Source organism: Takifugu flavidus, chromosome 18 (assembly GCF_003711565.1).
Source record: "Takifugu flavidus isolate HTHZ2018 chromosome 18, ASM371156v2, whole genome shotgun sequence".
Lineage (NCBI taxonomy): Eukaryota > Metazoa > Chordata > Actinopteri > Tetraodontiformes > Tetraodontidae > Takifugu > Takifugu flavidus.
In genome coordinates, this window is record NC_079537.1 from 3685707 (window position 1) to 3713197 (window position 27491).

General features: G+C 42.6%; 5 protein-coding genes and 1 non-coding gene across 8 annotated transcripts; 4 read left to right on the forward strand and 2 right to left on the reverse strand.

Annotated features, from left to right (window-relative positions):
- Positions 1 to 110: 110 nt before the first annotated feature.
- On the reverse strand, positions 111 to 3191 carry LOC130514496 (galectin-1-like). 2 transcript variants are annotated; one of them, XM_057014104.1, is made up of 5 exons: positions 3025 to 3191; positions 1023 to 1091; positions 784 to 863; positions 536 to 707; positions 111 to 376 (listed from the first exon to the last, which is right to left on the reverse strand). In XM_057014104.1, the coding sequence occupies exons 2-5, from the start codon at positions 1029 to 1031 to the stop codon at positions 230 to 232; spliced, it is 408 nt and encodes a 135-aa protein (XP_056870084.1). In that variant the 5' UTR covers positions 1032 to 1091; positions 3025 to 3191; the 3' UTR covers positions 111 to 229. The 2 variants fall into 2 exon arrangements, with proteins under 2 accessions (XP_056870084.1, XP_056870083.1); XM_057014103.1 differs by lacking the exon at positions 3025 to 3191 and adding an exon at positions 1600 to 1666.
- On the forward strand, positions 1717 to 6159 carry pick1 (protein interacting with prkca 1). 2 transcript variants are annotated; one of them, XM_057014095.1, is made up of 13 exons: positions 1717 to 1857; positions 2248 to 2321; positions 2454 to 2565; positions 2726 to 2854; positions 3430 to 3496; positions 3635 to 3724; positions 3815 to 3868; positions 3957 to 4019; positions 4101 to 4234; positions 4305 to 4397; positions 4497 to 4547; positions 4621 to 4765; positions 5086 to 6159. In XM_057014095.1, the coding sequence occupies exons 2-13, from the start codon at positions 2281 to 2283 to the stop codon at positions 5340 to 5342; spliced, it is 1236 nt and encodes a 411-aa protein (XP_056870075.1). In that variant the 5' UTR covers positions 1717 to 1857; positions 2248 to 2280; the 3' UTR covers positions 5343 to 6159. The 2 variants fall into 2 exon arrangements, with proteins under 2 accessions (XP_056870075.1, XP_056870074.1); XM_057014094.1 differs by having other exon boundaries at positions 1718 to 1857; positions 2225 to 2321.
- A 236-nt stretch (positions 6160 to 6395) lies between these two features.
- trnar-ccu (transfer RNA arginine (anticodon CCU)) lies at positions 6396 to 6468 on the forward strand. The gene has a single exon. It is a non-coding gene; the product is annotated as a tRNA-Arg (tRNA).
- Positions 6469 to 6555: 87 nt separating this feature from the next.
- On the forward strand, positions 6556 to 11231 carry plbd1a (phospholipase B domain containing 1a). The gene is made up of 11 exons (XM_057014093.1): positions 6556 to 6801; positions 6995 to 7217; positions 7378 to 7461; positions 7737 to 7878; positions 7982 to 8119; positions 9179 to 9323; positions 9676 to 9876; positions 9948 to 10088; positions 10174 to 10359; positions 10577 to 10683; positions 10762 to 11231. Exons 1-11 carry the CDS (start codon positions 6627 to 6629, stop codon positions 10936 to 10938), a joined length of 1719 nt encoding a protein of 572 aa, XP_056870073.1. The 5' UTR covers positions 6556 to 6626; the 3' UTR covers positions 10939 to 11231.
- Positions 11232 to 11733: 502 nt separating this feature from the next.
- Positions 11734 to 14111, forward strand: LOC130514494 (tumor necrosis factor receptor superfamily member 13C-like). Its single transcript, XM_057014096.1, has 3 exons — positions 11734 to 11952; positions 12194 to 12376; positions 13207 to 14111. The coding sequence occupies exons 1-3, from the start codon at positions 11829 to 11831 to the stop codon at positions 13500 to 13502; spliced, it is 603 nt and encodes a 200-aa protein (XP_056870076.1). The 5' UTR covers positions 11734 to 11828; the 3' UTR covers positions 13503 to 14111.
- gucy2ca (guanylate cyclase 2Ca) lies at positions 13889 to 23771 on the reverse strand. The gene is made up of 27 exons (XM_057014092.1): positions 23228 to 23771; positions 22542 to 22654; positions 22119 to 22186; positions 21814 to 22029; positions 21603 to 21721; positions 21205 to 21307; positions 21016 to 21127; positions 20804 to 20948; positions 20633 to 20718; positions 20116 to 20233; positions 19900 to 19981; positions 19627 to 19720; positions 19471 to 19533; positions 19311 to 19382; positions 19042 to 19146; positions 18534 to 18620; positions 18221 to 18353; positions 18009 to 18146; positions 17600 to 17688; positions 17393 to 17484; positions 17032 to 17190; positions 15936 to 16128; positions 15689 to 15863; positions 15179 to 15277; positions 15007 to 15101; positions 14855 to 14931; positions 13889 to 14749 (listed from the first exon to the last, which is right to left on the reverse strand). Exons 1-27 carry the CDS (start codon positions 23436 to 23438, stop codon positions 14548 to 14550), a joined length of 3246 nt encoding a protein of 1081 aa, XP_056870072.1. The 5' UTR covers positions 23439 to 23771; the 3' UTR covers positions 13889 to 14547.
- Between the last annotated feature and the right edge of the window lie 3720 nt (positions 23772 to 27491).

A 27491-nucleotide genomic window follows, 5' to 3' on the forward strand; every position in this document is an offset into this window, starting at 1 on the left:
TGACAGACCCTCTAAAATCGAACCTACAATGTCATCAAACATTTTTTCTTGTCCTATTTAGCTCCTTTTTGATCAACTACTTGGCTTAAAAAAGGAAACACACAACGATCTGAGATTTAAATGGTTTATGTTTCTCTGTCCTTGTGAATATTTTATGGAACTGTAACCATCTAAATCCTGTTAGTGATTATTGCCCTCCAGTGGAAGAGTCTGACCATGTAAGTATCTCTTAGCAGATCTTAAAAGATGTCAGTTTGAAGTCTCCACCAATCCTGATGTAACTGATGACATCAACACTCTCCTGGTTTGGAAACTTGAATTCATGGTCATCGGGAATTTCCACTTCAAACACATCTCCAGCCAGCTTCAACACAATCTGAAGAAGAAGAAAACAGAATAAATTAGAATGAAATGAGGTTCTGCTCCAGGCTGGTTATCACTATGTGATTGAGGGAATAGGTCTGCATTTCTTTCTATAAACTGTGGCAGCTTTTAGGACAAAACATGACAACAATTCTCAACAAATCTCTCTTACCTTGACTTCCTTGCCTCTGTGTAAGGGGTTGGGTATTTCCCTTCTCTCTTCACCCCAACACCCAGCTGTCTTTGAGTTAAAAACCAGAACAGATCCATCAGCGTTGTCATGGAAACGAGGGTTAAAATGGAGTGCCAGGTCATTTGCATCATTGCCAAGGTCAATATGGAACCTGGTTTGATCCCAAATTAGATCATTAAAGTGCTGGAAATATATCTATGAAAGTATACTAGGTGTGTTTGTTTTACCTGTCTGCATCATGCAAAACAAACCCCTTAATCTTCAGCTGATCTCCAGTTCTCAGAATCACATCCTTTAATTCAAGTTGCTGTAGACATAGATATTAACGTTTGTTTTACCAACATTGTTTTATAAGCTCAAACGAAGTCATAAACAGTCATGCATCAAACAGACATGAGAAAAATACATCTATAAGCAATTTTAAAAAACAACGGTATAATTATTATATATTTTAAAAATACTGTACCATGCTCATTTTGGGTGTGGTTTGGACCTCTGGAGATATGGAAGCAGTTGATGGCAGCAGCAATACGTCCTAGAAAGCAATATTGTACTTTTGAGACTGATGTTTTTCTCACTATATGGGGGGGGAACAACAGCTCCTCTGAAGAGATTCTATGCATCTTTCTTTTCTTATGATAGTTAATTTGATCATTTATTTCTGACTAACACATAAAACGCTTTAAAAATGTCGCCTGTTTACCCGTGGATGCTATTTTATTGCAAAAACTTTATTATTTGCATTGAGTTGTTCTTTATCTTTGATTAATGTCCAATGTCTCCCCTCTTGTGGTCAATAATGTAAACTGTTCCTCAACTCCAAGGCCACGCCCTTTACTTCCGGTATTAAAACGTAACAAAACAGTCCAATCGGTCGAAGAGGTCACAATTTTTGAACATTCATCATAAACATTATTTTGTAACATTAACGTTTTTCCTGCTTGTAATCACCTAGAGGAAATATATATGTATATAGAACTACATCAAATGTTGACAAAATAATGAAAGAAAATACAATTTTTAAAGTCTGCTAGAATACTTACAAATGTATTACTGAACTGTTACAAACCAAACTTGTCTCTTTAAAAAATAAAAAATAAAATCCTTCATGAGTTTGTCAATACTTGTAGTTTTCTTACAGAAAACTTCCGCTATGTTTCAGGAAGTGACGTAGAAGAATATTAGGAACTGTCAGTGGATAAAGAAAGACATATAATTCCTACTAGAGCAGACATATCATTAATTACATTTTGCTTCGACCGATTCAGGGGTGTTAATCGCGGGAAATTAGCCAATTTAAGGTAAACAGTTTATATTTTTGTATTAGTGCATGCTTGGAATTTGACTTCGCACTTGCTAGCAGCTAGTCAACCAGCCTTATCAAACCGTTTATTCTATCGTTGATTGTAAAAGAAATATACATAAATAGTAATTATATTCTACAGTTGTGTTTAGTATATGATCCAAAGATTTAAGTCAACCATTTTCACATCAACTTGATAATGTAACATCGGACAATGCCTCCTAAGCGAGTGAGCAGCTGTTTGTCCACCATCCACTGCAACAACTAGCGCGTCAACATTGTCTTCAACGCGGTGAAATCTGAATCCCGAAACACACTGATCCCGGGCTTTATTCTGATAATGACTTTGTCCCGTGTTCTCACAGTGTTTGTCTTGTTTTAATGACAGGGGTGACAGCGACTGTGGCGCCCCTGTCTTATTATGTTCACAGATATGGACTACGAACTGGAGGAAGACAAACTGTGAGTTTTCAAACAATTCTTGGTCTGTGTGGTTTCATTTCCATTTTTTGAGGAGCCATATATCGTGTAAAACATATTGGGGTATCAAAAAGTTCTATCCTAAGTCAATAAATTGTGCAATCTGACCGACAGTGGTATACCTACGGTTCCTGGTACTGTGTGTCTGAAGAAGGATAGTAATAATCTAATCGGGATCAGCATTGGAGGGGGCGCGCAATACTGTCCTTGTCTCTACATTGTACAGGTAAGTGCACAACTTCTAACTACAACTTCAGTATGTGACCCGCTGCTTCTGTTAAAGTTCTAGTTTAAGCACTTTACAACCGGTAAAAGTTAACAGTTTTCATAAAACTGAATCTGTCAACACAGGACTCTCTTTTAAATCGCTTTCTGCTTCGTCAAAGGTTTTTGATAACACCCCAGCAGCTCTGGATGGGACGCTGGCAGCTGGCGATGAAATCACTGGCGTCAATGGCAAACCAGTAAAAGGAAAAACTAAAGTGGAAGTTGCCAAGATGATACAGGCCGTCCAGGTACTTTAATGCTGTAAAACAATATTACAAGGCAGTTTCAGTCTAGACTATGTTAGGTTGTGTTATGTCAATTGCTCACCCACACCTCCACCTGTATATTCTGTTCTTTTGTTCATTCCATACAAACTAAAGGTTCCTAACCCTGCATAGAAGAATCTGCAAATACTCACGTTATTTTGTCCGGCTGGCTCGTTTAAATTGAGAATATTCCAGCGGTAATTATACGTATAAAGTCACCACCAGTCTGTGGAGAAGAGGGGCTTAGCTGGAATGTTCTGCTCTGCTGAACAAGGGATGATAATAGTCCAGAACATGTGGGATAACACCACCAAATCAGAGTGGCTGTGTTGTTTTTGGCATTCCATTGTTTGCCCCAAACAATTCCATGACTTCCTGTGTGATGGATTACTGTGGATTAAAGAAACGGTGCAGGGTTTTAAAGGGTTTGGGTTCTGCTACCCCCCAACCCTCCCTGTAGCATGGTGCGTTTAATTATGCAATGCACGATTGCAAATATTTGTTCACTCTATGAATGTTATTACACTTTGACTCTTAATCTGTTGGTGTCTATTTAGGGGGAAGCAACCATCCACTACAACAAACTGCAGGCAGATCCAAAGCAGGGGAAGTCTCTTGACATAGGTATCTCCTCCACCAGACCCAGACTCAGTTTAAGGCTTGGCTTTGTTTCTTGTTTTAAGAATCCTATATGGAGTTCTTCTGTTTGGGTTGTTGGGTCGTCAATGCAGTGGTAGCGTAAACATATTAATTGTGTTTCAGTCCTAAAAAAAGTCAAACATCGTCTGGTGGAGAATATGAGCTCAGGAACTGCAGATGCTCTTGGACTGAGCCGAGCTATTCTGTGCAATGGTGAGCCTATTATAAGAGGAAGTGTAGATATTTTACCTGTAGAAAGTTACATTTATTCACAGGAGATCTATCTGCTTGGATATGTTTTAGATGGACTGGTCAAAAAACTGGAGGAGCTTGAGAAAACAGCAGAGCTCTACAAAGGTAAGTCTGTCCTTTACTTTTGCAGAGTTGAAGTGTTCAGTTCACCAAGATTCAACGCCGCTTCACCCCAAAACCGTTTCCCTTGTAGGGCTGATGGAGCACACAAAGAGGCTGCTGCGAGCTTTCTTTGAGCTCTCCCAGTCTCACAGAGGTGAGTGGCTTGAGAGCCAAGTCTTACAATTTTGGCCAGCTATCGTATTTGTCGGACTGTTCATCTAATCTCCTCTTCCAGCATTTGGGGATGTCTTCTCTGTTATCGGCGTGCGAGAGCCCCAGGCAGCAGCCAGTGAGGCTTTTGTCAAATTTGCCGATGCTCACCGTAACATTGAGAAATACGGTATCCAGCTTCTAAAGACCATCAAACCGGTGAGTAGAGATGTGCAGCACTGCACAGCATACCTTCATTTACAACCTCTGACTTGATCCTGTTGGCCAGATGCTCCACGATCTCAACACGTACCTTCACAAAGCCATACCAGACACGAAGCTCACCATCCGCAAGTACCTGGACGTGAAGTTTGAATATCTGGTAAGATGGCAGCGCTTCGAATGGTTCAGTTTCACTGTGATGTGTTTCACTGTGCCAAAGCCGCTCTGTTCTGTGTTTGTGACACTTTGTGTCTTTCAGTCGTACTGCCTGAAGGTCAAAGAAATGGATGATGAGGAGTACAGCAGTATCGTGAGTTGCCATTTTAAGTCTGTGTTACCACACTCGCCATCTGGAAAGGTGATTATCCTTGTTTTTCCTGCAGGCGATGGGGGAGCCGCTGTATCGTGTCAGCACAGGCAACTATGAATACCGCTTGGTGCTGAGGTGCCGGCAGGAGGCCCGAGCTCGCTTTGCCAAGATGAGGAAGGATGTTATGGAGAAAATAGAGCTGCTGGACCAGAAACATGGTTGGTTTGTTTTTTTGTTTTTGGATAAAAAGTCCACAAAACAGGATTTGTTACTGCAAATCAAGTTAAATATTTAAAGATTGAATGTAAGAAGAAAGCAACAAGCAGGTTTCAACTGTAACGGTGGGTAAAAACATTGCTTAAAAGAGTGGTTGAATAATCATTTTGATTGAGTATGAGCTGTGGGTTCTTCCAAAAATCTGTCTGGGATTTGAGTTGTCTTCATTTTTGCAGCAATGCTGATGCTATTTTCAAAACAAAAACCTTTTCTTTCTTTTTTTTAAATAACTGAACTGTTCCCTCAACTTCTTCACTTTCAGTCCAGGACATTGTGTTTCAACTGCAGCGGTTCGTCTCGGGCATGTCGCACTACTACGATGACTGCTACTCTGTCCTGAAGGAGGCCGATGTCTTCCCAATTGAGGTGGACCTCTCCCGCACCATGATCAACTACGGCAGCCACTCGCTCTCCTCCTACCCTGGAGATGAGGAAGATGAGGAAGAAGGAGGCGGTGGGAAGGAACGAGGAGGCACACAAGCAGAGAACGGTGCTGAGAAACTCATTGATGATGATTGAGAATGTGTGCTTTCATTTCATTGCTCTTAAGCAACCTCAGCACCATCAGGAAGCGGATATCTTCTAAAATCCACAGTGACTGCAAACACCATTAATGTCAAAGATGAAAAGCTCCGAAATTCACTACTGCCGTGCTTTTATGTTGGACGACGTTGGTTGCGTTTTCTTTTTTCCCCTGGAAATTTCAAATCAGCAGATTTGATTTTATTTTGTAGTAAATTCCTTTTAATCCAGGTGTTTTGGGAGATTTGTTGTTCTGTCAGCTTTATGTCCAGAGGTGTGCCTTCTTCACTCTCACTGAAGTGTAGTACCTCCAGCTGATGCAAGTGTGCCTGTTGTGGGTTGTTGATGCTCTTGTATTTATTTTTTGCTTTATTTAAAAAAAAAAAATCCTGCCCTATAATACAGAGAGATGTATTTAAATGCATAAAAGGTTCACTGGTTATACTTACTCTGTCTGTCCTTAAGCCAATTGCTAAATGAAGTTTAATGTTTATTATGATCTTATTAGAAAATGCATTACCTGCATTCAGATTTACACCCCTGTTTGTGTGAGTGTGCGTGCATTCATTCATTGAATATGTTTCTGCTGTTTTATTACACTAGGTAAAACAAAGCTGATTGAATGTTTCCTACTTAGACCACATCAGTTTGAAGGGTTTTTTCTTTTTTGTAAAATTTGCCTGCTTTACTTTCAGTTGTTTCGTTTTGACAGCATGTTATTCTGTTGTGACCTTGGTTTGTAAAGGAAAGGTAAAACTCTGCTGCATTCCTTCTCATTTGCACAATATTTATTGCAAATAGATTTTATTATCGATGTGTTATTGCGTGATTTCTTTCCCTCAGTGTTATTGTAAACGTAAATGTTCAGGATGGCTATTAGATTATAAATATATTTAGTTTATTATCAATGATCTGCACTGATAAACATACCAAATATGACTATGGCCTAGAAAAAATATTTCTATACCATACTTTAACCCCGTTGTCCTCGGTTAAATCAAAAGAATATGTATGGTATTATACCGGTATATATGGAGAAACAGAAGCGCCGCCCCAGTGGCCTAATGGATAAGGCACTGGCCTCCTAAGCCAGGGATTGTGGGTTCGAGTCCCATCTGGGGTGTTAACTTTTGAATACAGAAGGCGCTAGATACCGTTGTCTTTTTTAACTGACTTGTATAATACTTCATTGTCTCCGCACATGACTTCTCTGTCTGCATATTTTACCCTTTCAGCCGCTTTCCAGTCTGGACGGTTTGGCATTGTTCCACATTTTTTCACATGACTTCCTCCTCGTCAGAGAACAGCCTACTTATCCTTGCCTCCTTTCAGCGGTCGCATAAACGTTACTTTTCCCTCTTTGTCTCGGTCGATACAGTCATGTTTTTATTAACCAGTACCTGTGCATTTGTTCTGCTGACTCTTCCTGCCACCAGCTCCACCGCTGACAGTAAAGGTACGTTCCGACAAGCTTCTCAAGACCGCACCAACCGATTGCTAGTATATTTAAGATTTCCTTATACACTTTAAAATCGATAATAGCACATTTTTTAAAATAATCAGTCGGAAAGCGACTGATTAAGTTCGGGATTTTGACTTGGGGTAGACATTTTTAAAAATCGAATTATTTCACTTCCACATTTCCTCAGGAACGGCCGCAGCCACGGTGTACTGGGACCCTCAGCATAAGACCGTCCTGTTGAAGGAGGGGGTGTTGGAACAAGAGGGGGATGCATACGGGTATTTCAACGATACCCTGTCCAGCACAGGTTGGAGCGTCCTGGAGATCCGTGCCGGCTATGGAACGACTCCCGAAACAGATGAGGTCATTTTCTTCCTGGCGGGATACCTGGAAGGCTTCCTGACCGCCCAGTATGTGGAATCCCAGTTACTACTGATGGGTGTGATGATCAGTAAAATCCTTAACTGGCCCCAGCTTTCCAAAACAGGACAGAAAAACAGGAGTGGGGAGTCACTCAGACACACTTTTAGAAACTTCAGGTTCTTATTGCTCTATTTTTGTCTTTTCGAGGCAGATGATGGATCATCATACCAACATGTTTCCACAGTTGATCCATGACTCAAAGACCCTCGGCCTGGTTCATAGATTCCTGGTGTGAGTATCTGTCCTCTTCCCCTATATATATTCCATCTAATGCATTTTAGAACATTTAATGTGGGTATTATTTATGTGTGAGAAATATATGGGCTGAATGGAACTTCTACATTACAACTGAGTGTTGATGTCATAATTTCAGTTTATAAGTGGATTTTGGACACTGGTGGCACAGTGGGCACAGAAATGTGGTTACAAGGTTGTTTTACAGTTAATAATTATGACATTATAAGTAATGACAAAGGAAGCTTCAAATGTCGCTCCTGTATGTTTAGGAAGCAGGACTCATGGGCCAGAGAGCAGGTGAAACTGAACAAAAGCTCTGACCCTCTGTGGAGACACGTGGGATTCATCATCGCTCAGATGGACGGCCTACAAGCAGGATTGGCAGACTGGGCCAAAACCAAAGGCAAACAGGTTGTTATTTTTCTCTGTGTCTAATGGACAAGTGTTTGTTCCCGGTGTTTGTTTGGCAGACCCGTTTTTCCTCACGGGTGTTTATCTGCTGTTCTTCCCACAGCCGCTCTCCCTGTTTGACATCCAGTTCCTGAACGCAGTGGGTGACCTGTTGGACCTGATCCCGGCGCTGGCCTCGTCATCAGGCCATCTGCTAAGATACAAACGTCCAGGGATGGGCCACTGCTCTGCTTTGATCAAGGTCAGAGGTCAAAACACATTCCAACCCAGGCACGAGACCCGCTAGTGCACTCTGACAATAAATGGCTTTGCACAACCAACATTTCAGGACAGAAGCTGCGTGTTGCCTGTGTTCCACGTGCACTAATTTAATCTCTCCATAATGAATTTGATTACCATTGTATTTAGCTGTTATTACACCTGAACAATCTGTATTTAAAATAATGATAAGCAAATTCCAAGCACTTTATATAGGCTATTCCTAAAACAGCAACGTTTTGTCATGATATTTTTTTTAAAATTCAAATTGTGGGCAGTAATAGAACTAAAGTCATGTAGCTGGACCAATTTTATTTTTTTAACAACATCCACAGAGTAAACAAGATGCAAATATTCACCTTAAAGAACAATTCCAACAAACTCAACCTGGGGCCATACCTAACTAATATTTTAGTAATATTTTAGGTCTGAAAGAACAGGTCCACTCCTGTGAAACACAGCTCTGGCGATGCAGAGACAGTTCCACAGCTTAACAGAAGCAACTTAACAGCAAAAAATTCCCACAGGTTTCCTAAAATGTTAGGAAAGTGTAGCCCCTGCTTGAATTTGACCCGAATTGTCCATTAATGAACATTGTTGGTTGGTATTAACGACGCAATTTGAAATATTTGAACTCTATTGATCAAAAAGTGTCATGAAAACCTTAACATGCCACGTGAAATAGCAAATCTTTGGTTCAGTGTAGCAGCAGCTGACGTAAGCTTCTTAACTCCCCAGGAGATAAGTCACGTTGATGTGCAAGCATAGGCAGGACATGTTGCCTTTCCTGTAATATTCCCCCCACCCATATACACAGTACCTATATGTGCTGAAATCCCACTTGGTAATTAATCTACTGAAATGTATGGTTCCATTGTATTTTAGTCATTTACATTATATAGTATAGATGACATACTTGCTTTATTATAGTGCAGCTTATAAAGCAAATTATATGCCAGCATGATATCTGGGGGGTGGGGTCATTGTTGTTTTTACCATATGATGAAATGGTGTTGGAAGCCTAAACTAATGCTGCTTTCAGATGCTGCCGGGCTTTGAGAACCTGCTGTTCGCCCACTCCAGCTGGTACACCTACGCTGCCACGATGCGGATTTACAAGCACTGGGATTTCCGTATCACGGAGCCCCACACAGCAACGGGGAAGCTGTCCTTCAGCAGCTACCCTGGTACGTACGGAAGCACGCCGAGCAGATTCAGCGTCTCCTGTATCCATGCAAAATAAGAGCAAAAAACAAACATGGCTGCGACACAATACGAATAATTATTGAAGAAGTCTAAGTGTTTTCTCCTTAAAATTCAGACCTGTATATGCAAATGCAGCATTTGCGGCTTGTTTCTGGCTGCTCCGCTGTTTTACCGAGGCCATTTCGGGAAGTCTGATGTCATATTTTTTCCGGCGTAAAGACAATTTACCTTTGACTCTCCAAGTGTTTGTTGATTTTAATTATTCCTTATTTATTCACTACCCTGTTTGTGGTCTAGATCATGAATTCATAGAACTAATCACTTGGTCCACAGGATTCCTGATGTCTTTGGATGATTTCTATCTGTTGGGCAGTGGCCTGATGATGACGCAGACCAGCAACGACGTCTTCAACTCCACCCTCTTCGACACAGTTACCCCCAACAGCCTGTTTGCATGGCAGAGGGTCAGGCTGGCTCATAGTTTGGCACGCAGTGGAGAAGAATGGGCCAAAACCTTCTCCAAATACAACTCTGGTAGGTCAGATGCCGAGTTTACTGCTGTAAACAATAAATACATGCTGCTACTAATACTGTTGTTCATGCAGGGACGTACAACAACCAGTACATGGTGCTGGACAGAAGTAAAGTCCAGCTGGGTCACAACGTTGATGATGGCGCTCTGACCGTCGTGGAGCAGATCCCTGGGTTGGTGGAATTCTCCGACCAAACTCAGGCTCTCCGCAGAGGTAACAGCCCCTCCTTCCCTTACTGTCTTCTGCCTCTTGTCCCATCTGAGCCAATTCTTCTCTGGTTCGGACACACGTGTGACAGGGTACTGGCCTTCCTACAACATCCCTTTCCACCCAAACATTTATGCCCTGAGCGGTTACGGAGAAATGTGGGAGAAGCGCGGAGAGGACTTCTCTTATGATCTTTGTCCGAGAGCGAAGATCTTCCGCCGTGACCAGGCTGGCGTGAAGGACCTGGACTCACTGAAGCACATCATGAGGTTTAACGGTGCGTGACCCCCAGCGGCACACAGATGACCCGGGTTGAACTGGTTGCCCCTGAAATTCCCATCCAAACGAGAACTACCAGTTTGGTAGTTTTATGTAGCATTTTTAATTTAGTTGCTAGTATAATGAGACTCTGATTAGCTTGACCTTAACAGGCAGAACCCTCTGAGCAGACCCTAGTTTCAGTTCTGTGACCACACAACTTACTTTTATTACAGAATACAAGTCTGACCCATATTCTAAAGGTGACCCCTGCAAATCCATCTGTTGCCGCGGAGACCTGAAACCAAGGAAGGCGTCACCGTCAGGCTGCTATGATACCAAGGTACCACGGCAGGTCTGCCTTGAGCAGCGGTAACACGGCCCTCTTCCTCCTGAACTATACTCCTTATTTCTCATTCAGGTGACTGACTTTTTCATGGCTGGGAAGTTCAGAGCAGAAGCGATAAACGGTCCCACCACACAGAACGGACTCCCGCCCTTCGCCTGGGATGGATTTGGCAATATCAGCCACGAGGGCCTGCCGAAGTACTACAACTTCACCTTTGTCCAAATGCAGCCTATCCTCTTCCAGCCTTGAGCTACGTGTGCAGTTGCCTCATCTGCCTGATGCAAATTGCTTTCTTTTTTTTGTCGGGGGGGGACGGTTGCCAGATTTTGAAACAGTGACTCAATTACTTTTTTCACTTCTCAGGGTAGGTGAGATGATTTTATATCGGCACATGGCCACAGTGTAACACTCAGGGCTACTTTCTGATGCACCTCTGCAAACATCTCAGGTTTATCTTTTTGTATGAGCCTCTGACTTTACTGGGATAAAATGTGCAATAATACCTCTCTGACATGTGGCTTTATTAAAGTTTACAGCATAAACCGTGGTCCTGTCTTCAACCTTGTGTTGCGCTGCAGTGACTCCCGTCCTGGATGTCTGCTAGCAGGCTGAGCTCAAACTTAGCACCCTCAGAAGCAGAAGGAGGGAGGAGGGAGGGTTGTGTTGTCATTGTAAAAGGAAGTAATCAATCAGAAAGAAGCTCTCATATTTATTTAAATAGGAGCTGCCAATTATAATAGTTTAAAGGACTAATTTCATGTAAAATGTAAATATGTATGATGAATATGGCATTTGTAATTTTTCTTCATTTTATAGTTTTCATGGTGTCAAGAGTGCCGGTGTTGTAAAAAGAGGAGAGAATGAAAGTTGAGTCAAAGCTCTCTGCAGCTTGGCATTTAAGTGGCTGCCGCATTAAATGAGTGAATCAAGCACATTAGTATCGATGTATCGTCATTCCAAAGCAAATTCAAAAGAAACTCTTGGTCTCGGCCCCCTGGGACACACATGGCGACCTGGCCTGAAGTAGAGGAACTGAAACCTCCTCCTTTGCATCTCTCTTCATCTGAGCAGTCTCAGTTGTGTATAGTGGAGGTTATATCGGAGCAGACGGTGGCCACACTGCTCGCTGTCTGAAAGACATGAGCAACAAGAACTGCTCTGAGGGCAGCCAGTGGGACAACCTCGTCAATGCCTGCATCCAAAGTGGCCTCGTAAACAAAGTCAGGAGCGGGACAGAACCCAGACCTGAACATGTGACATCTGGTGAGTCTTGACTCTCAGCTCCGTGGGACGCAAACACAAAACTTTCTGGTCTTTCTGGAAGCCTCCAATTCATAGTTTGTTGTAAACTTTTGTTTAGTTAATTTACTAAAAATACATTGAAAGAAATGCTTGAGCTCCTGTTATTACTGGTGTGAACACTTTCGCAGATTGAAAGCGAGGCTGGGCTGATAATTACCCCCCCTCGTGTTTTGGAGGTATTTCATTAGTCTGTTCCCTTCAGAGGTGCTGTTGGTGGCAGAGGTCCAATTGAGATCCATGGCCCACACCCCCCGGGTCGATCCAGGGTTGCCGCTCAGCCCTGCGCTGTGGATCTTCGTGGTTCTGGCCACACTAGGATCCATCTTGGCCTTGGTCCTCTGGTTCATTATATACAGACAGCGGATGAGCGCCAACAGCAACCCAGGTGAGAATGGCGACAGATTTTGCTTTCTCATTCTGAACCAGATCTAAAAGTGGCTTGATTCCGTCAACCCAACTGGAGAATGAGTTCAACATTCTCTGCAGTAGAAACTCCGCAGTTTCAGTTCTGTTTTCAGGAGCCCCATGGGTCAGCCCCCTCACACTCTACAACTCTATTTTGGTTGTAACACACATCTGTTGGTTAGGCAGGATAAACTGGGTCCCACATGAACTGGAATTTATTAACTGTCAACACAGACAGGCACTGACAGTTGTTTTTTTTTTTTAATTTTAAGAAATCAAATTAACTTTTCTATTTTTTTACTTACAAAAGTCTTAAATGGGCTGAAAATGTTAGTGTTTTGGGACTATTTCTGCTTTAACACAGCCTAGTTAAACAGAAACCAAAGATTAGCCAGAAAGGTCCCCTTATCAAGTGCATGTCTTTGTCCTTGTTATACAACCCAGCATGTCAATAGAGCTTTATCTACAGGACGTGCAGGAATTTCAATGCAGTTAGATCAGCTGTCTGGAGGTTAAAGTAGAATTTGTACAATTTGGTTTAATGTTATTGTTTCTATATCATGTTTTAGGGGACAATAATGCTTCTTGTTACATGTCCATCAGGTTGGTTCATCCTATAGCGGTTCTGTTCCATCTTAAAGAGACATCTTACCTGCTTATCAAAAGAATTTCCTCAATATGACATTTGATTTGGAGAGACCTTTCAAACCTCACACCTATTCAGTGAATAAGGGAAAAACAATTTTTGGTAAACAAATGAACGTCTGTGGAATTTTCAGAAATATTGTCTCACCACTGCTTGCATTACAGAGAACTCAAAGCGAGAACAGGAACCTCTTCAGAAAACAGACGCTGGTTCGATGAGCCACTCGTTGCCATCGGGAGGAAACAGCCACCCTTCGCTTTGCCCTTTCCACCTACGCCTGGAGACACAGAGCACCTTACAGTGGGTGGAGGACATCAGTCCTAACAGGGCATCAACAAAGCATGCTGAGTCAGAGGAGAGCAGTGGGCTACCTTCATGCTCGACAGTGAGGGAACACAGGATTCCACTTCCTGCAACAGAGCTGGGTGGAACGGCTTTGGTCACAACTAAAACTGTGTAGCTCTCTGCAGCTGTAAACATCTGGTTCCTACCAGTCAGGTGTGTGTTATCTGGTCCTCAGATCCTCTAATTGCTGGGTTGGTTTGTTTTTAAAGTTAAAGATAGAGGTGGGTGGATCTTAGGGTTAAGCCTCTAGGCCAAGGGGCTGGGGAATGTATTATGTCGCAAGAGTCCTCACAGAGATATAAGAACAAACATTTGTGCATGCTTCTTTCGGTGCCGAGGTTCCTCATCTCGGTGTAATCAAAGCCGTGATCGACTTCCTTTTCTACAGGCTGAATTTTACACAAACAATGCAATGCTTCCCTTTAAACTGGCATTCAAAAAAACCACATGTATTTCTTTGCAGCGTCAAGAAAAAAAATGCAAGTCTGCTTAAAATGTATGTCAATTTTCAAATATCTTTTAATAAAACCTCACACAAAAAAGAATCACCTGTGACACATTAATAAAAGAACTGTCACATATTCTCAGATCCTAATTTAAAAATACGATATGACACGAACTGTTGGAATATACGGTAGCTTTCATGTCTCTGCAGCAAAGGCTATTTACACAGTAAATATTTATGTCATACTTTCTCAATAAATGCACTTCATGCAAAAATCCACTGAAACGTTAAATGCATCTCTTACTGTTTGGATGGCTTCTGGCTAAGAGCAGCCCCGCAAGTCTTTAGAAGGCTGAACGTGTATTTTGGCGCCCCTGGTGGCGAATATTGTAACAACACGGGCAGCCTCGGTAGAGAACGAATTTCCTAAAGCCACCGAATAACAATAATCAGCTATTTCCTAAACCTGTCCTGTTTTAATGTTTGCAGTTTGAATGATTTTTTTATTATTATTGAGGAACAGCCTTTTTTTAAATGACATAAAACAGTATTTATACAATGCTTTGACAGAAATATGGATTTGTAAATAAATGGTGTTGATGGTTACAAGAAGTTAAAAGAGAATGATGTCCTCAGTCTTTTTGTTTGAGCTGTCCGTGGAACTCTAGCAGCGTTGCCTGCAGCACATACAAGGGGACAGGAGGCCCTTCTGTAGTCACAGGAATGTGCTGGTATTGTCGGTGACGGCCAGGTGGAAGTACTCTGGTGGACCGTCTGACTGCAGGCTGCCGCTGGCCTCCCTCTTGTGGACCTCGGAGGAAAGAGTCTTTTTTAAGCTGCTGCCTCTGTCCTCACGGTTCTCCAAACTGGACACGATCATCTCAGCAAGGTCTTGTTGGAGCCTTTGGAAATTCTCCCTGATAGGAAAAGGAATCAGTGAATGAAGTTGTGTTTTTATTGTGTGTGTTTAATTATAGTAAAGTGAGGTTGGAGGTGTGCAGTTAACACAAGGGTTCACTCACGCTGTCGGTGGTGTTGGCAGGTTGTATGTTTTCCCCAACACTCCTGTTAACCAGTAGGTCATTTCCTTGCCTTTACCCTACAGATCAGGTAGACATACACACTCACACACAATAGAAGTGGTAGAGTGACTTCAAAGTGAATCCTTGCTCACCTTCAGGTATGTCTCTCCTCTTTTTTCATACTCAAATTTACAGTCTGTTCTTTGCAAGATGTTGATGGTCGACTGGCTGACGTGAATTCTCAGAGCTGGGGAAAAAAACAAAGTTGTCTTCTTGGGTCTTTCTCACTCTGTATCATGGTGTTCATATGATCACGTCTCTTACGGAGGCCTGTGGACTCCATGCGTGAGGCAGTGTTGACTGTGTCTCCAAAAAGACAGTAGCGAGGCATCTTGTTCCCCACCACTCCCGCCGCACACGGTCCTGCACAAAACAACAACACCGAGTGACTCAATCCGTTGGAGCAAATCCATTTTTAAAGCCTTCATTTATCCAATTCTGACACATTTGATTGTGCATTTCTAATGTCTTGCAACAAACTCTACTCCATAAGATCTAAGGTCTGCTGTGCAAATATAGAATTTCTTAGTCCAGATTATTCCTCCACTTAAAAATGAGTCCAGATGTGAAATAAGATGTAAAACATTGTTTGGACACCTTTTTTTTTCTTTTTCCAAGGCGATTAGTGATTAGTTTTAAAAGTCAAAGTGGAAACTTTGCAACCTTTTGAATGCTTGAGAAATTTGTAATCTGTCATAGTTTAAGTCCGATCAATGCGTTGGTGTTGGTCTATAAAATGTGCCGGTGCCACAAAGCGGAGAACGTTTCTGTTACCTGAATGCACTCCTATACGGATCCACAGAGGGATGCCAGGCAGGTGCAGCAATTCAAATGTCTTGACAAAAGACAGCATGTCCAGGGCCATCTCAGCTATGTCCACCGCATGCCGGTCGCCGTTGCGTTTGGGCAAACCTGATGCGACCATGTATGCATCACCAATCGTCTCAACCTGAAGGACAATATACGGTTTGCTTCGCTTTATTTGGATTTTTACCGGACGTAAAACAAAACACGAAATGACCTTGTAGACGTCATGATGGTCAAGGATGCTGTCAAAGTTCTTGTAGATGTCGTTGAGCATGTCCACCACTTCCATGGGCGTGCTGTAGTGGCACAGTGTGGTGAAGCCCACGATGTCACTGAAGTAGATGGTGACCTGCTCAAACAGCTCTGGCTCCACTTTGCCCGTCTCCTTCAGGGAGCGCACCACCGGGCTGAGGGACGGGGGACATGTGACAGTTATCTGAGTGGCTCCAATAGAGTTCACTTCAGAGGGGACACTTGAACTTTCTATATACAGCTGAGAAATTCCCAGTCAGGACTGGCTGTGTCCGTTTGGAGCATTCCCAGGACTTTAACTTAGATGTTAAGTAAAGAGCTTTACATTGTAAAGAACAGCATTCATCAAAGGGAGTGCACATCAAATATTTATTAGGAAAGGAGACAACATCTTGAGAACAAATCAAGGAAGAGTTCAAGATCAGTAGGTGGGAAATAATGAGTTCTGTTACATGCACATGCACATACGCAGCATGGCCTGTATCCAGTACGCTGTAAACACTCTCACTCTGACTTTTAATGGATCAACAATCGTATTCTTGAAGGTCCAAAATTCACTCCGCTTATCAGGTTGTTTTTGGTTTAAAGTGGCTAATCACTCTGATGAAAGAACAATTTGCTGCGTCATAAATATAAAGCAATAAGCATGAACAACAGAGCTCTGAAAGAGTGAGAATGTGGGTCAACCATTTTCTAGTTCATTTATTCTTCTGTGGGGTGAGCTTCTTGAATATGCCAATGTTTTTACGCTTTCTCAGCAACAGGTATCAGTTTCCGAGAATGTTGAAAAGCTGTTCAATTTCGTGTGTTGACAATAGAAGCAGAAGAATGATGAGGCTGAGGCTCGTTAGAGAAGATCTACTGAGGAAGAATTTCAGGGAACTTTCGAGACAACAGAGTGTGTGGAACCCTAAAAGCTGGCAGTTCTTTATCCTCAACTAACGCAAAACAAAATCATAAAAAGTTGAGGAATTTTAATCTATGACAGCCGCAGCACTAATAAAAGTTAATAGTAATGTGGAGGTAAATGTGGAGGCTGATTAGAGTATAAAACGTACCCAGGAAGAAGCATAAAGTTGAGTCGATCGGCTCTGTCCCGCTCAGCCTTGTACAGAGCCGTTCTCTCCTCTACCAGGTGCTCTAGCGTCCTGGAATACATCTGCAAGCGGCGGATCAGGTTGTCCATGTATGTCTCACTGGCTTGGTTGTGCAGGTTACTGTGTGACAGAAAAGGAAATATATGCATTTACATTATTAATTCTTGGCCTATGTTGTATATCAGTGTTTATTTTCTTATTATCCTTCAGCTAAAATAATCAGGTGTGGTGTTGTTAGGTGGCTAATGCTTGGCTTTAAATATGCACTTCTTTGTGGCACGTTTAAGTGCTGAGTTTAAAGTCGGTCACAGAGTTGTCGTACCTGAAAATTTTGCCAAGAGTCAACTCTATTTTTTTAAAATCGGGCCTCCGTTCAGGATCTTCGTCCCAGCAGTTACTTATCAACATGCACAACTGTCAAGAAAAACACAAGAGTCAAAGAGGGAAAAGGAAAGAGGGTTTGATCAGGGTTTTTATAGCGTCCACGTCTTTCAGCTCGATATTTTACCATCACAATAAATGTTCTTACCTCGATCTCTCTCTCTGACGTGCCCTCGAAATTAAGGTCGGGTCTGAAGAAACCCATCCCACTGGGAAACTGCACTCTGTAGATCTTCTCTGTTGGATCGTCGACAGAGTAAAATTAAAACCATTACCCAGTCAGAATGGGCTTTTTGGCCTCAACTGGGTCCTGTGGTGTAAGTAATGGTAGCAGACAATGGTAATAACGCTCGTATCCTAAGGGCACAGGCTTTAGCTAAGCAGTATCGCACCATCCTGTGGTCTGTATCAACATCCTTTCTGGACATATCCCACCCTCTAATGACAACATATGGGCTGTAATAACATTGGTCATTAATACAGTTTAAAGGGCCGTTCTTCCAGTGGTGTCCTGTTCAGGCATTTCTCATACATCAATCCTATATTCCAAGGCCTACCTGCAGGATTAGAGCAGGACTGTGTGTAGAAGGGGGTCCGCCTCATAATGATCTCATGGGCGATGATGGCGTAGCTATAGACGTCTCCCTTCTGAGACACGCTGTTTTTACGAAGGTGTTCTGGGGCTGTCCACAGGTCTGAGAGGAGAGGCAGGTTTATAGTAAATTTAGATTTGATACCAAAGGAAATTTGGGATTAAAGTCAGCTTCACCTCTTCCAGGGTTCAGGATGGTGTGACACCCAAAGTCGGTAATTTTGACCACCATGCGGTTGTCCACCACACAGTTGGTGGACTTCAGGCGACCATGGACCTGAATGTTACTGGAGTGGAGGTATGACATGCCCTGAGGAAGATTCCAAGCAGGCTGATGCTGAGTTAATGTGACATGGGTGTACATATTATATCTTTGCTTTTTAATTTGGTTGCACTTTCGGTATTACAGTAGGATATAAATGACAGTAAATAAGGAGGTGAGTGGAAAGATGAACTCAATAATATTTGGAGGACCAGGACGAACAAATACCTTTGCGATGTCATACATGACTGAGATCTTGAACTCCATATCCATGAAGGTTTCGTCTGGGTACGAGATCTTATCGTTCAGAATGAACTAAAAAAAAAAGATGGTTTGTTTTTATTAATCCCACCCTGGAGAGTGGTGCGCACGTGTGTGTGTGTGTGTGCGTGCGTGCGTGCGTGCGTGCGTGCGTGCGTGCGTGCGTGCGTGCGTGCGTGCGTGTGTGCGCATGATGCAGGTAAATTACATGCACACAATTGCACAGTACTTATCATTCGACCCATTTGTGATCGTGAGCTCAGCAATAACAAAGATGGTGCATTTCCTGCATTTGTTTTACAACATTCATTGAGCAAATACTGATTTTCTCACAAGCACTTCATATACACACTTGGAAGATTTTATTATTATTATATTTTTTTAAAAGAAAATGCAATAGTGCATTTTTTTCTGTTTTTGCAGCAGCTGCAACATCTGCCTAAAGAATAAGGTAAATCAGGACAAAGGCTCTTACCCTCAGGGAGCCCCGCTGACAGAGCTCAAACACCCCAAACACGCTGTACTCAAACTTCACTGTGCCGTAGAACTTGGTCAGGTTGTAATAATCGATTCCCAGCAGCTAGGAAAGCGCCAGATCAAAAAAAAAAAAAGATTAATGAAACATTAGTAGATTCTCCTCAATCCTCATGCTTGGGGTTTCAAAATTGTTAAGCAAAGACAAACAAGAGAGGTGAAAGATGCCTGAGGGGCACGAGCTGCAACTGACAGATTGGAGCGTCTTACAGTGTTGAGCTCAATCCTCTGGTCTTCACTGAAGTCTCCATCAGTTTGCTTCAGCTCTTTCAGTATCACCGGCTAGAGAACACAGACGGATGGACATGCAGCGGCGTTGAGCCGGTGTTCACGTTCATCATTAATGTCACAGAATGAAACGGTCCTCTACCTTCTTATCATAGCGGCAGCGGCGGCTGAAGTAGGTGCTGTCTTTCCTTCTGTCCTCTTCGATCTGTGACGTGCACACAGAGAGACGATTTCACGTGTACTTCTTACCCTGACAGCTTTCAGTTCAACATTTCATGAGGAATCAAGCCTGGTTTACCTTCAGTGACACCTCCTTCTCATCCAGGGGGCAAAATAACTGCGGGTCGATGTGTGACCACTTCTTCTGCATGAGACGCTCTTTCCTGTTCTGCCTGACAGTAAGGACACACACACACACATGCACGGCCGTAAGCACAAACGCTATCCCGGCCCGATTCTGATCCTGTTTTTTTTCTGATCAATATTACACAGAAAACTGACACTGTTTTCATTCTTTTCCCCACGTTTGAAAATCAGTTTTTCTACCTGCATTATCCTCACTGTCGTTTACCTGTAGAAGATGAGAGCTATGGCTGTAACCACGACAACGCTGACACTCAAAGCGATCATGATCCAATCCTGGAAGTTCAGCCCTGGGGAAAAAAACAAGCACACGCCAAGATCAATAATGAAAAAAGCAACAATGAAATCAAATTTCTCAATAATGGGGCCATAAACACAAGTGCTGCCCTCGATGCCCACACCACCCCACCATCATTGGGCCTACCATTATAGTTTTCTGGCTCGTCATCCGGCAGGACAGCCCCTATCCAGAACAGTGCGGGATTTGCAGCTATGAATGTGGTTTTATTTTGTGATGTGTCAAAAACCACCAAGGTTTCAAACTGGAAAGTGAAAAAGGGAAAAGAATGAGATGAAACTGAGCCAATTTAAAGTAAAGAATGGATTCAGGAACAAGGTAAATTAATGGTGACTTCAGGGTGAAGAACAATTTAGTCCAAAGTCCAAAATATGCACTTCATTGTTTGACCATTAGAGATGTAGCCAAAACAGAGCAACACTTGTGGTAAAAACATTTACAGCCTGGTACAAATAACTATTTTGCCCTATTTGCCACAAGTTTGGGAAAAAAATTTCAGGAATTCAAGGAACATCAAACATGAAATGGTTTGAAATGGCTCTCAAGTTGGGGTCAAAGCCCATTTATAGGTCCTTATAATGAGTAAGATGTATGTAATGTTAAAATAAGATAAAACTGAATTTAAAAAACAGCAATACACAACCTTTCCAGTCAGAGTTGAAGTGTAAATTATGGAGAAGTTAACATCTCTGTCGCCATATTCATCAAGTACATAATATCCTCCCATACCTGCGTGGAGACACAGACACATTCTGAGCAAAGGCAAAAGACACCTCAATTTTGTCCAAACTGTTTCTCCAATCACCAGGCGCACCATGAAACGAGGCATTTCCAAAAGGGTTGTCACTCAAAGGCACGTCTAAGGCCTTTCTCGGGTTTTTCTGACTGAGGAGCCTCTCTCTGAGCACTTTCCCGAAGAGCAGAACCCCGTCATGATATCCAGCCACGTAGTCATTTATCTGCCAATCCACAGACAGTCAGATGAAGACAGTCACACCCATACGGGAACTATCGGCCTCGGCTCACCGTGTCATTGAATGTCAGGTTTGACCCATAGGTGTAGTTCCTCTGTGGCAGCGTGATCACAAGCACATCCTGCATGGCTTGACTGGACGTTACGTTGATGTAATAGGCGGGACTGGAACACACGTACAGAAGATTGTGGGTGTACAGGCTCTTATTTCAAAAGCAAGTTAAAAGCATGCACGTGCTCACTTGTAAATATCAAGGAGGATTATCAAAGTTTCCTCGGTAATCTGGCCCTCCACTTTACTCTTCACGGAGACGATGTCATTGGGGCTCCCGCACATGATGAAAACTGGAATAAACGTGTGGGTTTATCAACAGGATGAAGGAAAATACCTGAGTTTTTGGCTCTTTTTATACAAACAACACCAGACCTGATTGGTAGATTTCAGCAATATCTCTGGAAATTTTGAGTTGTAATGGAAATACAAACTAAACAGACTATAAGGAATTTTTCACAAATCAGTTCCTGGGAAAGTTGGTGGAAAACGGACAGTACGGCCACAGCACCTTGAAAAAGAAGTTTGTAAGGGCTGCTGATTTATTTCCAACAAAAACCATCAAAGGAAAGATTCAAATGTACTGACTGTTGCTGTGTCTATCTGTTGTCGGAAGGATGTTCACCAGATCGCCCTCAGCCCGCAGCATCTCTCTCTTAATGTTTTGGGCAAAGTTGGCCGAAGCCGCCTCCAGCGCATTGGTGTACCTGCAATAACACATGGAAACGGACCGCCGTTGACGTGTGCCAGGGCGAGGTCAATAATTCACCCGGCTGGACAGTAAACCGGGGCGCCTCACCAGAAACAGTCCTCGGAGGCGTTAGAATTCTTGTAGACGTAGACCTTCTTCCATTCGCGTTTAAACACCAACTCTTCCTTCACAAAGTGAACAAGTAGGTCGGAAATCTTGTGCGCGGGAGGCAGAATCCTGGTCAGTTTGGACTTGTAGTCACAGGCGAGGCCGAAGCTGCCGGCGGAGATGACGGGGATGCTCAGGCTCAGGCCGATTTCATCACTGTAGCGAGACAAGAGCAAATCTAAATCACCTCAAGGCGGGGGGCGGCTGTAATGGCGTAGTTAAAATGCAAACTGGGTGAGACTCACTCCACTAACTGGAAGGTGGCGAAGGTGCAGGAAGGACCCAGCATGACACACCCGAGTTCACCATTACTCTGCAGGAAGGTTGAAGAGGTGAGGGTTATTCTGAAGATTTTGATGATCACCATTCTTATCTCAGTTCAACTCAGTTTAGCTTCGACTCCTGGAAAACGGCCTTATCCGCCGACGTTTCGGCTTCTCTGTCAGGATCAGGACTCTTCCTCTTTGAAAGTTTGAACCTCTGGATTTCTGCAGCTTTGAACTCACTGCAGAGTTGATATGTGGCATATTTTGCTTTTGAGTCGTGACAATCTGGATTCACACCCACAATCTGCTGTACGTGTGTTTTGGATCCAGTAGATTTCTGAAGTAGAGACAGAGAGAGAGCTGGGAGCAGCTACTGCAGCTACAGCTTTAGAGAACACTCACGTGGAGCATCTTGAGGATTGCCACCCCCTCGCAGGTGCTGCTCCCACAGCCCTGACGGTTGTACACGGTGGTGTTGAAGCCGTTGTAGTTGGCCGTCAGCTTGAAGTCTATACCTGCGTCACAGAATGAAAGAGAAGATCAAATCATAAACAAGGCATCAGGATGAGGATTTGATTGATATAGCTGAAGAAATACTGTATATCACAAAAACATGTTGGACACGATCACATACCACCCAATTTGCCTCCAATAAAAAGACAAAAAATAAATTCCTTTGGTATTGATCAGCCATACATACATACATGTTGACGGACAGACGGACAGACAGACAGATAGATAGGGCAAAGCAATCATTTGATATAAAAAGATTTTTAAATTTTTATTTAATTTTAAATTCTATAGCCAGTGAATAATTTTATTCTTTGTTGGTAAAGTTCTTATAGACCAAAAAAAACGAATTATTTTTTTGCAAAAAATATTGATCTATGTCTATTCGTTTTTTTAAGAGACACAAAACTATTGAATATTGACGGGCTGTATAAGGGTGATTGAGGCCATCCACTTCCTTGTGGCCTTCTCATGATATAAAATTACACTTGAAACCAAATTTGAACCCAAAAAAGGGCAGATTAATGCCTCTTCCATTGATCTTTCGGCCCGGGTGTGCACGGCTTTGGTGTCCGTACCGTGGCGGTCGTTCTCCAGCCTGTCCTCCTCGATGGCCCGCTCCACCGCCGCCTGCACGAAGGGCCGACTCCACTCGTACGTGTTGTCCTCCAGCAGCACCACGTTCATGGCGTATTTCTTATCCCCTTTCAAACACTCGTCCAAAATCCTGTTTGCGGCCGCCGCCGCCACCAGAACTCCCAGTTGGAGTAAACTGTGCGCGCTGAGCATCGTCGTGGGGATTTATTAATGTCCTTTCTCTCAGTTTCTACATGTCAGAAGAAAACAGCCAAGTTTTTTTTTCCTTTTGTTATATATTTCTATATATAATGATGACCATGATCAGATCATCTCTGTTCCCCGCTGACTCTCGATCCCGCATCCACAGTTCACCGCAAACCAACATCCAATATCCCGCATCCAAAACTTGAGACGGTAGCAAACGCAGTCCTCGGATCTGTCTGAGGTGCTGAGTCGGCCTGGGGTCAATAATCCTCCACCTTGGCACAGGCTGCTCCCTCCACCTGTCCTGTGCGCGTTAATGAACAACTGCGGAGTGACAGTCGCTGTGCGCATGTTAGGGGAGGCAGCTCAAGACTCCCACACTCCACCCGCACCGAATCCTGGCTCCTCTCGGGCCAAAACACACCCGGATTATTATTTTTTGACCCGCAGAGGAGCCTAAAGCTGCGTTTATATATGCAGCGACATTCTCCACATTTCTTCTTGGCCCATATAAGAGTGCATTATGGTTACTGTGGCATAGTTGTGAAGTAGAGAGTGTAATGGAACAAAAACATTTGCTACCACCAAGAATTTATACCTCACACCATGATAAACTGTTGATCTTCAAAGCACGGTGATTGGGAGCGCACAAGAGCAAAGGTCACTGGCGGCCATAAAAGTGAAGCATTTGTGGCTCTGATAAATATTGTCTGTTATAAAAACAGGGTGGATTAAGCCCATGTGCGTGTGTGTGTGTGTGTGTCCAGTTTGGTGGGGCAAACCCTCTTATAAATCAGAGAATAATAACCAAATGTCAGTGTGGCTCAGGGTTGTTGTTTTTATTGCTGTGTATCTGACAACAGTATCCAGAACTCTGATTTCAGCGTTGAACGTTTTACCAGTGTTGTTCTGGGTTGTTTTTTTTGCAGCCCTCGCGTGACGGATGAAAATCTTTGCTGGTATCTACTGCATCTGTATCTTACTGGCAGCTGCACGGATGTAATTCTGGTGATTTACTGGAACGCATGTGTCATGATGCAAGGATAAATGTTGAATTAAGAGTGTGTGTGTGTGTGTGTGTGTGTGTGTGTGTGTGTGTGTGTGTGTGTGTGTGGTGTGTGTGTGTGTGTGTGTGTGGTGTGTGTGTGTGTGTGGTGTGTGTGTGTGTGTGTGTGTGTGTGTGTGTGTGTGTGTGTGTGTGTTTGGGGCATCAGTGGTGATGTCACAATAGTCCTGGTGGTGTATTTTATTAGTAATGATGTCGCTCTGAAGATGTTCTGGCACCTTCTCCTGCTACCAGAACACACTCCATGTTTGTCTGCGCTGGGGCTCCATCCGAAGCCCAAAGCAAACTCTGAAGTGTGTCCCAGCTGCCTTCAGACGAGAGGCAGGCTGCTAGATATACAATATATATGCTGTGTACTGTAGAGATAGAAATATTAAAATATATAAAAATATATATTCTTTTTCTCAAGTAATATTCTAGTCTTCTCACACTGGATTTGGTGTTTTCGTGATCTGTAAGTCATTATCATCAACCTCCAAAGAAATAAACACTTGAATATTTCAGCCTGAATCTATATAACCTACGAATTTAACATTTTGAACTGAGATACTAAAATAAATCAAAATTTTGCTGACTTTATGATTTGTTGAGATGCACCAGTACATATACATTCAAGGTCTCCTAGCAACACTTATTCTCTGCTGTGTGGTACATTGTCTGTTTCCTGTCTGGCTGCCACTTGGCAGGCTCATAAATATCGTTAACAGGCATAAATGACGTTGCAATAGCGCTGTTGGCTCGGGGCTCACAGCCATTAGAGCTTCATGTGAACGTGTTGCAGCAGGCATTTTATAAGACTTAATGGCTGCACTTTATGGTGTTTAATAATAGGAACTGAACACTCCCCACGGTGGTTGTTGTTGTTGCTGTGTGATTTTTGCTCCAGCTGACCACTTAACGCACCACAGATAAGGGGGACGAGTTAATGGCTTTCACCTCCCCCCACAGAACAAGTCAGCAACTAGGCCGCACAGTGATGAATAGATTTGTTTTTTAAACCTGTATTTATTAGGTATTTAATTAAACAATACAAAAAATATACTACACATTACACAAGCCTACCAAACATACCAACAATGAGGCACATATGGGAAACAAAAAGGAGCAGTCGTGACATACAGAGATAAAACTCAGATGAACTAGTCCTTCCAACACTCCATGTTGGCACTGATTTTCTCCTGAAAGTTGCAGAAAAATACTCCAGATGTTCCAAAATGTGTCAAGTCTGTTTTTTACAGTGTAGTTTATCTTTAAATCAAGGTGATGGATAGATGATCATCAATACTGTTGATCTGAATATCAGGATAACCGAAAGTTATCACAGTTTTTCATTTTTCTCAAAAACAGGTTTTTGATGGTACCCTCCCGTAAACGACGCCTCCTTTCACATCCGTGTGATCCACCATGTGACCCGTGGTGGTACACCTGATCAAGTTAATGAGCTCCTATCTGTGCTCAACAGAATTAATAATAATAATTAAAACAAGACTTGCTTTGATTTTTTGATAAGAGGTGTGTGTGTGTGTGTGTGGTGTGTGTGTGTGTGTGTGTGTGTGTGTGTGTGTGTGTGTGTGTGTGTGTGTGTGTGTGTGTGTCTTTGTATTGATCACAATACTCATTCTATTAGCAAAGTGTTGACATCTTTGGGAAGACAGGACATTTTGGTGGTCCTTACGCCTACTTACACTATCTTCTATCTTTGTAAAAAGCTGTGAGGAACCAGCTAATAAATGTCCTCACTTTGGTAGCAAAATGCATTTTCTGGTCTTGAATGTTCAGCAGCACAGAGGTGTCAGAACAAAACAGTAAAGAAATCTTTAGGAAAATTTAAGAAGTCAGGTTTATAACTAGCAAACCTTTAATAAGACTTTTACAGTGCAAGTTGGGACAGAGAAGAGGGAGCTGATAAGGAGAACAATATTTGATTATACTTTCTTGTTCAACAAACTGACCAAAGTTAGAGTTCAGACTGAAGTTATTGCTGTGGCAAGAGAGACAGAACGCCAACTTGCTGGAATCTGATTAAATGTGGTTTAACATAGCAAGAGGGAAGCAGCACAATCACAACTGCCAAAGCTGATGATTAATCTGTTTACGATGTCAATAAACACCCATTGATGCCTCCTTCCTTACAATTTGACATATGAATTTGCCGCTTATAAATCAGACGCACGTATAAACGACTCATTCGGCTGATACTGAAGAGCTTGTTATTCAACGCACAAAATGGGGCTCTGAGACTTTTAAAAGTTAGCGGGTTACAACAAACCTCTTTAGGTGATATGGCCAGATAACTACGTGCAGACAGGCCCCTGATCTCTGCACTGTTTATTTATGACTGCTGAGTAATGCGTAAAAGATATAACCTAGAAACTGATTTATGATGCCAGTATTAAGCTTGTCGCAATCAGGGTAAGAATTGCTGCTAAAGATTTCATCACCTGTAGACCAATTACTGGCTCAAGAGTCAGGCAACGAGCAGGGAACTAAGAGACAACGCACACAATCTAGCTGGCATAAATCTCCACTGTCCAACATTAACCACAAGTTTGCACCATAACAGTTATGTGTTATATAAGAATTATGGCTTCACTGTATTTCTGGAATTCTGCTAAACATTAATAGTTTCACTGTATTTCACAATAATGGAAGTTTTTACTGCTTTACTAACTAAATATGACAGGAATACTTCCACTAAAACCCTTTTTGAGAGGAAAGTCAAAAGAAAAAAGATGCACAGAGATTTTTCCTTCCTAGAGGAAGCGAAAGACCTTTAAAAAGAAGACCTTGCCCCAAAATTTAAAAAAAACAAAACATCGTTTCACCTCTATACCATTTTAGTGGTGGGAAAGGTTGTCATTCACGTTTACCGACAGCAGGGGGCGGGACTCCACTTCCTCCTTGTTTGTGATTGGTTCACTTCCTCGGTACAAAAGCGTTTCTTCCTCTTTAGACAGTCACGCGTCAACGCCAGATAAATAGCGAAAAGATTA